The sequence below is a fragment of the Cynocephalus volans genome, chromosome 10, assembly GCF_027409185.1.
Source record: "Cynocephalus volans isolate mCynVol1 chromosome 10, mCynVol1.pri, whole genome shotgun sequence".
Classification (NCBI taxonomy): Eukaryota; Metazoa; Chordata; class Mammalia; order Dermoptera; family Cynocephalidae; genus Cynocephalus; species Cynocephalus volans.
The window spans coordinates 24,052,801-24,066,278 of NC_084469.1; the positions used below are offsets into that span (position 1 = coordinate 24,052,801).

General features: G+C 37.7%; 1 protein-coding gene across 1 annotated transcript in view; it reads right to left on the minus strand.

Moving 5' to 3' along the window:
* Positions 1-11,192, minus strand: part of ATAD5 (ATPase family AAA domain containing 5) — a 50,148-nt gene extending 38,956 nt beyond the window's left edge. Inside the window, exons 1-4 of the mRNA XM_063112121.1 lie at positions 11,127-11,192; positions 6,326-8,247; positions 5,578-5,710; positions 1,489-1,653 (exon numbers count right to left, since the gene is read on the minus strand). Coding sequence (XP_062968191.1) covers positions 1,489-1,653; positions 5,578-5,710; positions 6,326-8,247; positions 11,127-11,192 — 2,286 coding nt within the window. The remainder of the gene's footprint in view (positions 1-1,488; positions 1,654-5,577; positions 5,711-6,325; positions 8,248-11,126) is intronic.
* Positions 11,193-13,478: the final 2,286 nt, after the last annotated feature.

Below are 13,478 nucleotides of genomic sequence, written 5' to 3' on the forward strand. Positions count from 1 at the left end.
AAAATTTTAAATATTTCACACGATTAATGTCATTAAAATTTCAAAAGGATTACAGTAACAAAAACCATACACAATATAACTAAATCAGTAGCTCCATACATCTCTCCATCAGACATTATCTGATTAAAACAGAAAACACATGGTAGAATGGTAGGGTCTATGCTTACATCACACAAGTTTATATGATACCAAAAAATGGGTTTATTACGGTCTTTCTTCTTAAAAGAAGCAACTAACAGACTATATTTCAAATAAAAGAATTCATATGACTAAGCTATTAAAATTCTGGCTATACCTCTTTTAGAATTATAAGTCAAAAATATATTAGAATGAAGTCTGATATTTTCCTGTAGTCAGCATACATTTATTGAGCACCAAACATGTCTGAAGCAGTATAGGAGGCATGGAGGAATACACAGACAAATAAAACTTCAGAATTGACCTTAAATGTTACATCAGAGTTTAGGGGGCAGAGGGAGAGCTGGTCCATGAGTAGATAGTTTAACTAGTTATAATACAGTGTATTGAGAGCAATATCAACTAAAATATAAAAAACATGAAAGTAAAGTACATGTAGGGTTCAGCAGAACTTTCAAGAAGAGCCAGCAGAATGTTCATAGCATTATTCATAATAGCCAAAAAGTGGAAGCAACCCAAATGTCCATCAACTGATGAATGAGCAAATAAAATGTGGTAGATACATATAATGGGATATTATTTGACAATAAAAAGAAATGAAATACTGGGGGTACAATATGGATGAACCTTCAAAACATATGCTAAGGGAAAGAAGCCAGACACAAAGGACCACATATTATATGATACCATTTATACGAAATGCTCAGAATAGGCAAATCTATAGAGACAGAAAGCAGATTAGTAGTTGGCTCAGGCTGCGGGAATTGGGAGGTGACAGCTAAGGGGAAGAGTTTTCTTTTTGGGGTGATGAAAATGTTCTAAAATTGATTGTGGTGATGGATGTGCAACTTTGTGAATATACTAAAAGCCACTAAAAGCGATTTGTACACTTTAAATGGTGAATTGTATACTATGTGAGTTATATCGATAAAACTATTTTTAAACAAAGAGGAGACACTGACATTTAGCAGGATCTTAAAGTTTTGAGTAAGAATTCCTCAGGTAGAAGAGAATGCCCGGAATGTGCATTTCAAGCTGAATCAAAATGAAAGCAGTGAAAATTGCACCATTTGAGGAGAAATGAATAATTTGGCATGACTAGAGCGAAGAGTTGTTTTGAGAAAACAGAAGAGCTAGTTAACCTATGAAGGCTCTTGAGTGACTAGAGAAGGATTTGGATTGTACTGTGTAGGCAAAAGGGAGCCAAAGGCTTATAAAACAGAACCAAAAATGATATTCTTTCTACCACTTCAACGTTACACACATTATAACTTTATAAAAGTTTCCTACTCTCACTTCAAACAGCAAAATAGGGCAGAATTTATACCCATAGATATTTGTAATACGTACTTCTGTTTCTGACAATTTCTTCCTTTCAGGAAGTATCTGATGCCGAGAGGACCGCCTTAAAGGTGTCACTACTACTTCAGTCGCCTTTGACTTACTGATGTGTAAAGCTTTTGCTTTTTCAATCAATTGTTTTGCTTTTGATATATTTTTTGAAGCACTGCTCACCTAGACAAAAATTGGAAATATTAATTTAGGTCACTAGCAAACATTTTATATTTAATAATAGAAAAAAATAGAAACATATAATGAAAAAATATAATCACAAATAACGTTAATCAACAAAGAAATAGTTATTCAAATCTTACCAGGGATCTTAAATTAAAATGTGTCTAGTTCTAATTAGTTTGCCTTTATTTCTTACTTGAAATTATCCAGATAAATATATTTACATGTGTGTAAAACACCCAGAAGGATGTCTGTAGTATAGATTAGAATTGGTAGTTATTTTCCAGCCATATTCATGGCACCAAATTCAGGTAAAGTACTTTCCAAATACAAATAAACAGTTACTCAGCCTGCTGTATACAGGCTCTGAGTTGGATACTGTAAAGAAAAAAATATTATAATACATGGATCTTGGCCTCAAAGAACTTATATATGATAGGGAAAAAAGGTAAGAACAGATAGGTATGAAAAAATGAAATGAAAACAAAAAACTTAAATTTAATTTAATTTAATTTAAATTAAAATAGGGCTGGCTGGTTAGCTCAGATGGTTAGAGCTCCACCTTGTAACACCAAGGTCAAGGGTTCAGACACCTGTACAGGCCACCAACCAAAAACCAAAAACAAACAAAAAATAAATAAAAATTAAAATTAAAAAAAAAAACCCAGATAGGTATAGTACAATTATATAGTATACATTATTATTGTGTGCACTATTATATGTGTATCTACATCATACATACACACATATAGAGACAGACAGATAGACAAAGACAAGACAGAGAGAATATGATACATAGTAAACACATAAAAAATACGCCATAGGAGTTTAAAAATAGAAAGAGTGATTTTTTTTTTTTTTTTTTTTTTTTTAAAGATGACTGGTAAGGGGATCTTAACCCTTGACTTGGTGTTGTCAGCACCACGCTCACCCAATGAGCTAACCAGCCATCCCTATATGGGATCTGAACCCAGGGCCTTGGTGTTATATCAGTACCACACTCTCCCGAGTGAGCCACGGGCTGGCCCAGAAAGAGTGATTTTCGACTGGCCAGTTAGCTCTATCAGTTAGCAACAAGGTGAAGGGTTCAGATCACCTTTCCAGCCAGCCACCCAAACAGAAAAAAGAGAGAACTTTAGGCCGAATCTTTTGGAACGAAGTTGAAAAGGTATTATGCTATGGAAAAGACCACTAGATAAGAATAGTCTGGCCTTCAGGCCTGGTTTTGCCATTGATGTACAATGTGACCTTATGCATTTAAATAATATCTTCCAGAGAATGTGCTTTCCATATTCTGAGTTCCACAGGTTTTTAGGTTGGGATTAAAAACACACACACAACAAGATGCAGAACAGTTTACACTATATGATCCCTTTAAAATGTGATAATTAAACACAGAAAAAATCTGGAAGGATAAACATGTAACTATTAAACTATTATCTGGTAGGATAAGAACACTAAGCTGTTATGAATATGGGGCTCTTAGGAAAACCTCATTCTCATAGAAACAGGAAAAATCTTTCCCAGAAAATTACTAAGATTTTACCCTAAAGCTAGTATACTGCCTGGATAAGACTTCAGAGAATAAGGTCCCAGTGGTAAACTATAAGATAAAATAGCTGATCTAAATAAATTTGGTTAAGGGCCCCAATTTGAATATATTTTAATTTTATTTATTTATTATTATTACTTTTTAAAAGATGACCCGTAAGGGCCAACCCCGTGGCTCACTCGGGAGAGTGCGGCCCTGGGAGAGCAGCAGTGCTCCCGCCGCAGGTTTGGATCCTATATAGGGATGGCCGGTGCACTCACTGGCTGAGCGTGGTGCGGGCGACACCAAGCCAAGGGTCACGATCCCCTTACCGGTCACAAAAAAGAAAAAGGAAAAAAAAAAAAAAAGATGACCGGTAAGGGGATCTTAACCCTTGACTTGGTGTTGTCAGCACCACGCTCTCCCAAGTGAGCTAAATGGCCATCCCTGTATAGGGATTCGAATCCTTGGCCTTGGTATTATCAACACCATACTCTCCCAAGTGAGCCATGGGTTGGCCCCTGGACACATTTAATTTTGAGCTTTGTCTTACTGGAAAATTTATTACTAAATCCCAATTCTAAGCAGTGCATGGGGCAAACCAAGACAGTATTTGTATGAAAATTGAAGTTGTCCTCTAGAAATAAATCCGATAGAATAAAATACATGGGATAAAGTTCACCTCAGAGACTTTAAAACTTTAGCTGTGGTACAATCAGCTGGAATGTAGAGTACTTTCCAACAGGCTGAGGACCATCTTTCTAACTAATTACAGTTGTGTGACTCTGGGAAAGATACGTCATGGAATGAAGAAACATGGTTCCCAGAGTCACATATAAACCACATGTTTCCTCATCCCATGAACTACAAGTTTCTTCATCTATAAAACAAGGTTAAATAATATTTACCTTACAAGATTAATGACATGAATAGTAAGCACAATGCCTAGAATGCATTAAGCAGCCCAAAAAAAGTGATGCTGTTAAATACAAATAAGAGACACCAAATTTCTGTAGCTGTGGTTTTCACCCAAGAATTATATCAGAGTCACTTTGGTGGCTTTTTCAAAACACACATACCCATACCTACTCACCTGGGAAAGAATCCAATTCTCCCATGGGGGGAGAGCAGCTTATTTTGCAAAAGCAACTTAACTATTCTGATATATCCTACCTCTTCCTTTAGAGCAGCATTTTTTCAAGTGAAGGTGATTTTCTTTTCCCTTCTAGGGGATATTTAGCAATGTTTGGAGACATTCTTCGTTGTTATAACTAGAGGAGTTGGGGTGCTACTGGCAACTGGTGGGTAGAGGCCAGAGTTGCTGCTAAACATTCCACAATGCACTGGACAACCCCCACAACAAAGCATTGTCCAGCCCAAAATGTCAACAATACCAAGGTTGAGAGACCCTGCTTTTGAGCCTCTAATCTACAGAAATAAACCAAAAATTCAATCATAACTACAAGGCAGTTTTATATACTGAATGTTTGTGCCCTCTCCCCCTGTCAAATTCATATGTTGAAATTGTAACCCTCAATGTGATAGTATTAGGAGGTGAGGCCTTTGGGAGGTAATTAGGTCACGAGGGTGGACCCGCTCTCTGCCTGCTCTCCATGTGAGGACACAAGAAGACAGCCTTCTCCAAATGAGGAAGAGTGCCTTTATAGGACACCTGGTCTGCTGGCACCTTGATTTTGGACTTCCCAGTTCCCACAACCATGAGAAATAAATTTCTGTGGTTTAAGCCACCCACTCTATGATATGGAAGCCCAAATGCAGACATGCAGCCTTAGAGAATATGATTAGAATGTAACACTCACCAAGAAAGCTTTTTCTAAGTAAATTATACTCTGTTCTTATCAATTGCTTTTCTCTCACAATATCTTGATATCTTAATAAGCTAGAAGAATGGGATAAGAGTGAAAAATAATATAGAGTTATAGTTAACCAATTTATGAAATCCACGAATCTTCCTTTGGCTTATTACTTCTAATAGTAGAGTGGATTTTTTTGTTTTGTTTTTTATTTTGTTTTGTGTTATTTTTTTAAGGGAATAGAATACTGGTCTGGCCGACTGGCTCAGTGGTTAGAACATGGTGTTGGTGGGCCTGGTGGACTGTCTCCGTGGCTCACTCGGGAGAGTGCAGCGCTGGTAGTGCCGAGGCCGCGGGTTCAGATCCTATATAGGGATGGCTGGTGCGCTCACTGGCTGAGCGTGGTGTGGACAACACCGTGCTGAGGGTTGCGATCCCCTTACGGTCAGAAAAAAAAAAAAAAAAAGAACATGGTGTTGGTAACACCAAGGTCAAGGGTTCAAATCCCCATACTGGCCAGCCACTAAAAAGGAAAAAGAACAAGAAATAGAATACCACTTATAGGACTCTTTTAATTACCTTTCTAGACTGAGATGTAAAATCTCCATCAGTTGCTTCAGATTTCTTAGATCTTTTCTTAGATTTTTTCTTAGATTTTTTCTTAGATTTTTTCTTAGATTTTTTGGGAGTACTAATTCTGGTGAATTTCATTCTGAAAAAAAGAGGATTCAGAAACATTTTCATGATTATAATATGTAAGAACTTCAATTAAATATAGAAGAGAACCAACTAGGGCTCTAGTTTCTGAACTTTTCTAAAACAGGAGGAAAACAGCAAATCCTATCAGTTTCAAACTACTGATTCAAAAGTAAGCCACACTTTACTATTCACTATTTCCTTTAGAAATAATAAGCTTTACAGAAAATTAACCCCTAGTTTTTTTCTTGTATTAGCCAAACCAGTATGCAAGTATATGCTTGATAATGCATGTGTCAGTTTACCCAAGAAATAAAATTCTATGATTTATTTTTAATCTCATATTTGTCAAATGCACAGAATTCATATTTGAAGGATATTTCTTCAGGGATTAGCAACTATGATGAGTAAGAATTTAGCACTCATCTAAAATATATGTAAAATTCTTCTGAAATTATGCCTGACTTTAAATTAAATGTGGAAAACAAGAAGCATTTTTGAAACCCTCTTCTATCTTATAAATCAGCTGTGTTCTAGAAAAAACAATACCTTCCAATGCTTTAAGTATTTTCCTTTCCACCTAATAATGCATGCAGAGTACTAAAACTTTAGAACAAAAATAAAACTTTACCTAATGGGGCTCTCTGAATCGGAGGATACTATTAGTAATTCCGCTGTGTATAAGCTACGCTTTTCTGGTAAGTTGGCTGCTTTTGGAGTGGAAGCCTGTACTGGACTGTTATCTTGTGCGTCTTCTGAATCAGCACCTTTAATGGTTACCTTAGTAGGCGTGCTGCTGCTTCTTAAATATCGTCTGGTTGATTTGGGTGTGGAAACATCTATCAAACCATCTTCAGGTTCAGCCTTAGAGTATATAACTTTATCTTTAATTGGTATGCTGGCGTTTCTTGAGGATTTATTGTTGTTACGCAGAGAGGAAATCTTCAGAAGATCATTATTTGCTCCATCTTGACAAACAAGACTTTCACTGTTAGGTAATGTACTGCTTTTGAAAACTTCTGTTTTCTTTTGTCTTAATCTCATTCCAAGCCTATTTTGTTTATCTTTTAAGGAAAAGTTTGTTTCCTTCTTTTCAGTATTTCTCTCTCTGTTTTCACCTGGAGTAGCTCCAGTATCTAATGTTTTCTTACTCTTTTTCTTTAGCTTTTTAGTTTTCTCCTTAGGAAAACTTCCTTTATCAGTGTGTGACTGTGAATTGCCATTATTTGAAACCATTTGCATATTAGGATCTCCCATTATTTTTTTAGAACTATTATCTCTTCTTTCCTCATTTAAAGATTTTTCATTGAGGTCTTTCTGCTTATCAGAAGACTTTTTGACTCCATTTTTAAGTGCATCTGATGCTGGCTGCCTAAATGCTTTCATAAACTGCTGTCTTTCTTCTAGAGTACATTTTGGTTTCACAGTTTCAGAACCTCCAGCTTCCAACACTGCCAATTCTAATTCTTCTTCTTGTATAACAACGTTAGATTTTCTTTTCTGAATGGCCTGTTCATTCTCGGGATCAGACAGACTATTTTCCATTTCAAATCGCTTTCGTTTCAAGAAAATTGGCGGTATTTTTCCTGTCGTTTTGGGGGGAATAGGGTGAACTTGTGCAAGAACAGTCACTGTCTTAAGGAGTACCTGTTGAGAAATTTCACAGTTGTCTATATCACTTATATAACCACTTTTGACTATCTCTTCAACATTTTCAGACAGAACACGAACTGACATTGTAGAGTCTGGCGTCTGTTCCACTTTATTTTCCCGGTGACTTTTTAAAAATTCTTCATATGAGACAGTTATTGTACTATCATCTAACTGGGCTGTTTTTGTTACATTATCTCTAGAGTTTGCATCATTTGTAGTACTCTTGATTTCATTAGTTAGGGAAGGCGTTTTCTGTTTACTATCTTTACCATCTTTTTTAAGCAGATTTAGTTCCTCTGCCAAGGGTAAACTTTCAGATAGATCTATGACATCTCTGCGCTTCCTTTTTCTCAACTTTTTGCAATCAGTTTTTGTGGCCCCTTGTTTAGGATTTACTATCTTAGAATTTTTTTTGGAGGTCATAGGGCTTGAATGATTTTTGATATCTTGAATGCTTTCTTCAAGTACCTCTACACGTTTCTTGTAAAGTAAAACAGAATTACTACTTTCCTCAAAATTGTTATTTAAACTAGAGTCTTCTTTGCTATCATCACTATTAATTTCAATTGGAGATTCATTTTCAGTTTTAATATTATTTAGATGATGAGATAAATTAATCCTCCTTCTTTTCTTCTTAAGCTCTATGTTTGAGAACATTTCCAAAGGTGTCTTACAGTCTTGGCTATTGTCAATGGGCAGTGGTGCAGATGACTTTATTTTGCTCTCCTTTGCTGATTGTGTCTTCTCATTTGTAAGTGAAGTCTTTCTAAAATAATCCATAATATTACTGGATTTTGGTGGAGAGAAAACCCTGTCTCCAATCTTCCTTATTGGTGATAAATATTTTGTAATTGTTTTACAGGAAGACCTGTCATCATCTTTCCTTCGCTTTTTGCATGGCTAGCAATTTAAAAGAGTGGGGAAAGAAAACAAACGTATTTTAAACAAAATGTAAATTTTAAACACGAATGTAATACTTTAAGTAATTAGATTTTTTTAAAAAGGAAGGCTCCTTTATGTTAAAAACATGATATTTTAGAAAGAAAACGAGCTTCAAAGTTAAACCTACATTCAAATCTCAGTGTCACATCAAGCTGTACACTCATAATTTGTGCACTTTACTGTTTATACGTTACACATCAATAAAAAGTTTATATTAAAACAAAACCAAGGCCAGTATACTTATGAGCAAATTTATTAACTTCTCTTGGCCTCTGTTTATAACCCTTGAATAGCACCAACCACTTCATGAAACTTGTAATGAACACCCTACATAAAAATATGTTTATCACATGGTAGAGAGAGACCCTACAAATAATAATTCCATTTCCGGGCCGGCCCCGCGTGCACTCGGGAGAGTGAGGCGCTGGGAGCGCAGCAGCGCTCCCGCCACAGGTTCGGATCCTATATAGGGATGGCGGGTGCGCTCACTGGCTGAGCGCGGTGTGGCCAGTCACACACACAAAAAAGACAAAAACAAAACAAAACAATAATTCCATTTCCCTTTTACTTTTTTAGTTAAAGACAAACACATTATTTTAAGTATTTCTTTTTTTTTCCTTTCCTAATTTTAACTATTTCTAAGAAACAGGTACTTAGTGAAGCAGCTCAGGATCCTGAAGTTTACTAATCAAGCAGAAATTATGGTAAAAAGATCACCAAAAGAACACTTGCCACACAAGTCCAGTGTTTCAATTTGCTACCAAAACAGTTACTGCCTGCCTCCTGCATTAGTTATTACCCTCACAGCATCAAGGTCTCTGTAATGCTAAGGATGTTATATATATTTTTAATCATAAATTAGTAACTTACATAATAGAAAACAGATATTGGTTACAAAAATCTTCAGCAGTCTTTTCTTTAATTTTAACTTTTCTCGGTTCATTTGTAGAATAAACTTGCCAGAATAAGAAGGACTTTTTTTTTTAAAGATAAGTAATGAATGGGGGATTTATACTTCTAGAAAATTAAAATGTATTATAAAGCTATCATAATTAAAAACATAGTACTGATGCATGAATAGGCAAGCAGCTTGATGGAGTGAATTAGAAAACAAGAAACTGACATAAGTATATATGTAAGAACTTGGTATATGGTAACAGTAGCATTCAAGTTAATTGGCAAAAAAGTAAATAAAAAATGGTAGTAGGACAAAGTTCTAAGCATTTGGATAAATATAATGCAAAATAAATTACAAATGGATTAAATTTGTGTATGTTACATGTGCTAGAAAAATGCTAAAGAGTTATTATGAGGGTACTTCAAAAAGTTTGTGGAAAGATAGAATTAAAAGATAACACAGCTCTTTCCATGAACTTTTGAAGTACTCACATACTACTATTTATATAACTCTGAGTTAGTATCAGAAGCACTATACAGGGCCGGCCCGTGGTTCACTCGGGAGAGTGCGGTGCTGATAACACCAAGGCCACGGGTTCGGATCCTTTATAGGGATGGCCGGTTGGCTCACTAGCTGAGCATGGTGTTGACAACACCAAGCCAAGGGTTGAGATCCCCTTACCGGTCATCTTTAAAAAAAAAAAAAAAAAAGAAGAAGCACTATACAATAGGCTCCGGGGTTAGATCTAAGTTCAAGTGCTGGCTTCAACATCTACTGGTGAGGAAACTTAAGCACATTACTTTTAATTTTTTTAAAAAAGAAAATTGAAAAGTTAACTTATTTTAATAACTTTTTAACCTTCTCTCATCTGTAGAATACAGATAATAGGGCTGGCCAGTTAGCTCAGTTGGTTAGAGCACCACCTTGTAACATCAAGGACAAGGGTTCAGATCCCCTTACAGGTTAGCCGGCAAAACCAAACAAACTAAAATCCAGATAGTAATATAAGGCCCTTACCCTTGCCGTAGTAAACAGTAAGTATTTATTATGAAATAGGCTCTCCAAGCAGGGCACCAAAAGCAGAAACTGTAATCCAGAGATTGACAAAACTGACCATACAAAAATCAAGAGCTCTGTAGAAGTCCTTCACACCCAAGACAAGCTGAGTAACTGCCTTGATTTAGCAAATAAGTCTGAGCATAACAATTATGATCAAGTAGACAAAAGTCACTCGATTCTAAGAAAATAAGAATGAGCCATAGTTAAATGAACATACATCTTAGGTCACTTCAAGGACGCCAAGATGCATACTCCAGTTAGAATGCTAGTCTGAGATGAAAGGGTGTAAAAATGTAGCAACCGTCTACCTTAAGGTTCCTGCTCACTATTTCATGGCATTAGAATGTCATTAGAATGACATTTCTCTGAAACCTGATAAACACAAGAGAACATCAGCATGCCATGCTGCAGTATATTAAGCTCCGGAACCATGAGAATCATTTCTTTCTTCTTGATTCCTGTAGTGACATTTTAAGTGGGATTCCCAGAACTAGTTGAACTTAAAAATCTTTTTCAACACTAAAGTTCTAAGATTCCTTATCGTGAATCCAGAACTTGACCCTGGGATCCACAGTGACATATCCCATCATGTTTCACCAACATTTCAGGATCTGAGAACTGGCCGTGGTATCTTAAGTCCTGACTTAATTACCGTGACCCCGCAAGCATCTCACAATCCCAGTGTTTGTCAGGACTTATCATGACTCTAAGAAACGACACACTGCGGCAAGTGATCCATCCACACAATGTCACAACTGTGAGTCCTCATCATGCCCCTCCTTTCCCCTAATAGATGCAAAGTCGGGATCACCTTCCAACCACCCCCACTCCCCAAGCCCCGAACATACTAAGGAAGGAACCGATAGATCCTTGACCTGACCTCAATCTCGTAGTCCTTCACCGGAGGGGGAGCAGCTGCAGCCGCCATGGCCAGGACCCCCACCATGCTCCCTGCTTTCCGGATTCCCGGGTCCTAGGACCTTGCACGGTCCCGCCTGGCCTGCCTGGAGGCCATGGAGGCTACCCGCTCCGGCAGGAGCGAGTTGCCGGGCCGCCGGATCCGTCTCGGATTCCCCCGCGCCCACCGGCCGGAGCGGGCACGGAGGCTGGGCCCAGCTCAGCCGAGTCGAACGCAGAAAGAAGCACTGAGAAAGCGCAGGCAGCGAGGCTCCTGGGGTGCGGCCGGTGAGTGCAGGGTGCCCCCGAGGTTGGCGCTCCAGGCTGAGCGCTCGGGATCAGGGTCCGGGCGGCGAAATTGACGGAACGCAGGTCGGATCGCCGGACTTCGGAGGGAGTTCTTGTCAATTGGGTTTTCGCGCCGTCGGGAGCGCAGGGGGCGGAGTCTACGGCTGCTTCTGGAGGCTGCGCGGACGGTGAGCCAAGAGGGACAAAATATGGCCCTGATGCGCCTTCAGGAGACAGGACCATCGCACTGTGTTGTTTAAAACCTGCCGGGGTTTCAAATATTCGAACTTTTCCGGATATATAGCCCAGTTTCAACGTTGAGGACGTGATTTGACTAAGGTCACCTGGTTAGTTGGTGGCAAAATTAAAACAGACTTTTAATGCCCAAGGCTAGTCCCTTTTTAAAAGTGGAGATTTGAAAAATACGGAAACGGAAATAATTGATCACATTCCTAACTCAATAAAATGTTAATATTTTGGCAAGCGTCCTACCTCGAGATAAGTCCTTTCGGGTCCGGGATTTCGACTTTTATCCCCTCGGTTGGGCTAAGGAGGCATTTGTCCCGTGGACTTGGTCTTCGCGAGCGGCCTCATCTGATTGGCGCGTCCTCGCGAGGCACCAGGTTTCCAGTGGTGACTGTCTCATGCATCATTTGCATTGTTTTCATGGATTTGTTTAGCCTTTCCTTTTTTTACGTCAAAGTTACAATTACATAAATATAGTGTATGTTAATTTTGTTTGAGTGCATAGCCTCAGCACGTAAGAGTCGAGATACGCAAACTGATTTTAATTATTGACATAATTGTGTCCATCTTTAGGGTATTTGGTGCAGTCTTACCATAAGAGGTACAAATTTCTCCAATGAAATTAGTAGTAATTATTATTATTATTATTTATTTATTTTGGCGGCCGGTCTGTACGGTGGTAATTTTCCTTTGAAAATCAGCGCCGGATAAGGTTTTTCAGGAAGGGGAAAATGCATTGCTTTCAGTGTTGTAAGTATACAGTGTTTTGCTATTTGGGTTCGGGTTTTTGCTTTTGTTTTTGTTTTGTTTTTAATAACTTAGTATAAGAACATTGTCTGAGGAGGAGGCGGGGGAGGGAATGAGAGGGAGGGAGATGAGAAATGAGAAAATTACAGACAAAAGTAAAAGTCTCCTTTGGCTTCTATCCCCAAACTCAGTCTCTTCTTCTCCCCACGGGTAGCCACTATTACCTATTTGGCAGGTAGTATTGCAGCCTCTTAAAATACTTTTACAGCCTTATAACACCGAGGTCACGGGTTCAGATCCCAGTATCCGCCAGCCGCCAAAAAGCAAAACAAAAAAAAAGTTTACATACATATCTGTATCCATAGGAAAATCTTTAGTTTTGTTTTTATTTACATAAAAGGTTAACACTGTAAATATCACTCAGCAATGTGCTTTTTCACTTAACATCATTCTCAAGACCCATCCATGATACATGTAGAACTGATTCATTCACTTCTTTCCTGAGCATTCATGCAATTATGCACCATGTTTTATTTATCCATTTCCTCGGTTATGAAAACTTAGGTAGTCTCCGATCTCCTGTTATTCAAACAATGAGTCAATAACAGTCTTCTCCATGTCTCCTTGAACACATGTAATGTTTCTCTAGGATACACATTTGAAGGTGGAATTGCTGGGTTATAGGGTATGTCTCTAGTTCTTTTTATTCTTCTGAATTACAAAGCATTTAAACTACATTGAGTTGTTAAGAATTTGTGCTGAGTTTATCTTCAGATATGTAGTTAGTATTTTACTCAACCCTTATTTAGGAGGTCATGGCATTTATCTTAAATAAACTCTCACATTTTGTAAAGCAATTTAGAGCTTATGTTGTGCCCATGTCGTATTAGATTATTGTCCTAATCTGGCTAGCCCCTGCTTTTATTTATTTATTTTTTAAAGTTTATTTATTTATTAATATTATTATTTTTTTTTTTTAACATTCTGTGATGTTATGGAGCAGCTGGGGGGGAGGTAGAGAGGGGAAAGGGGAAGGAAATAGGGTGGAAAAGGA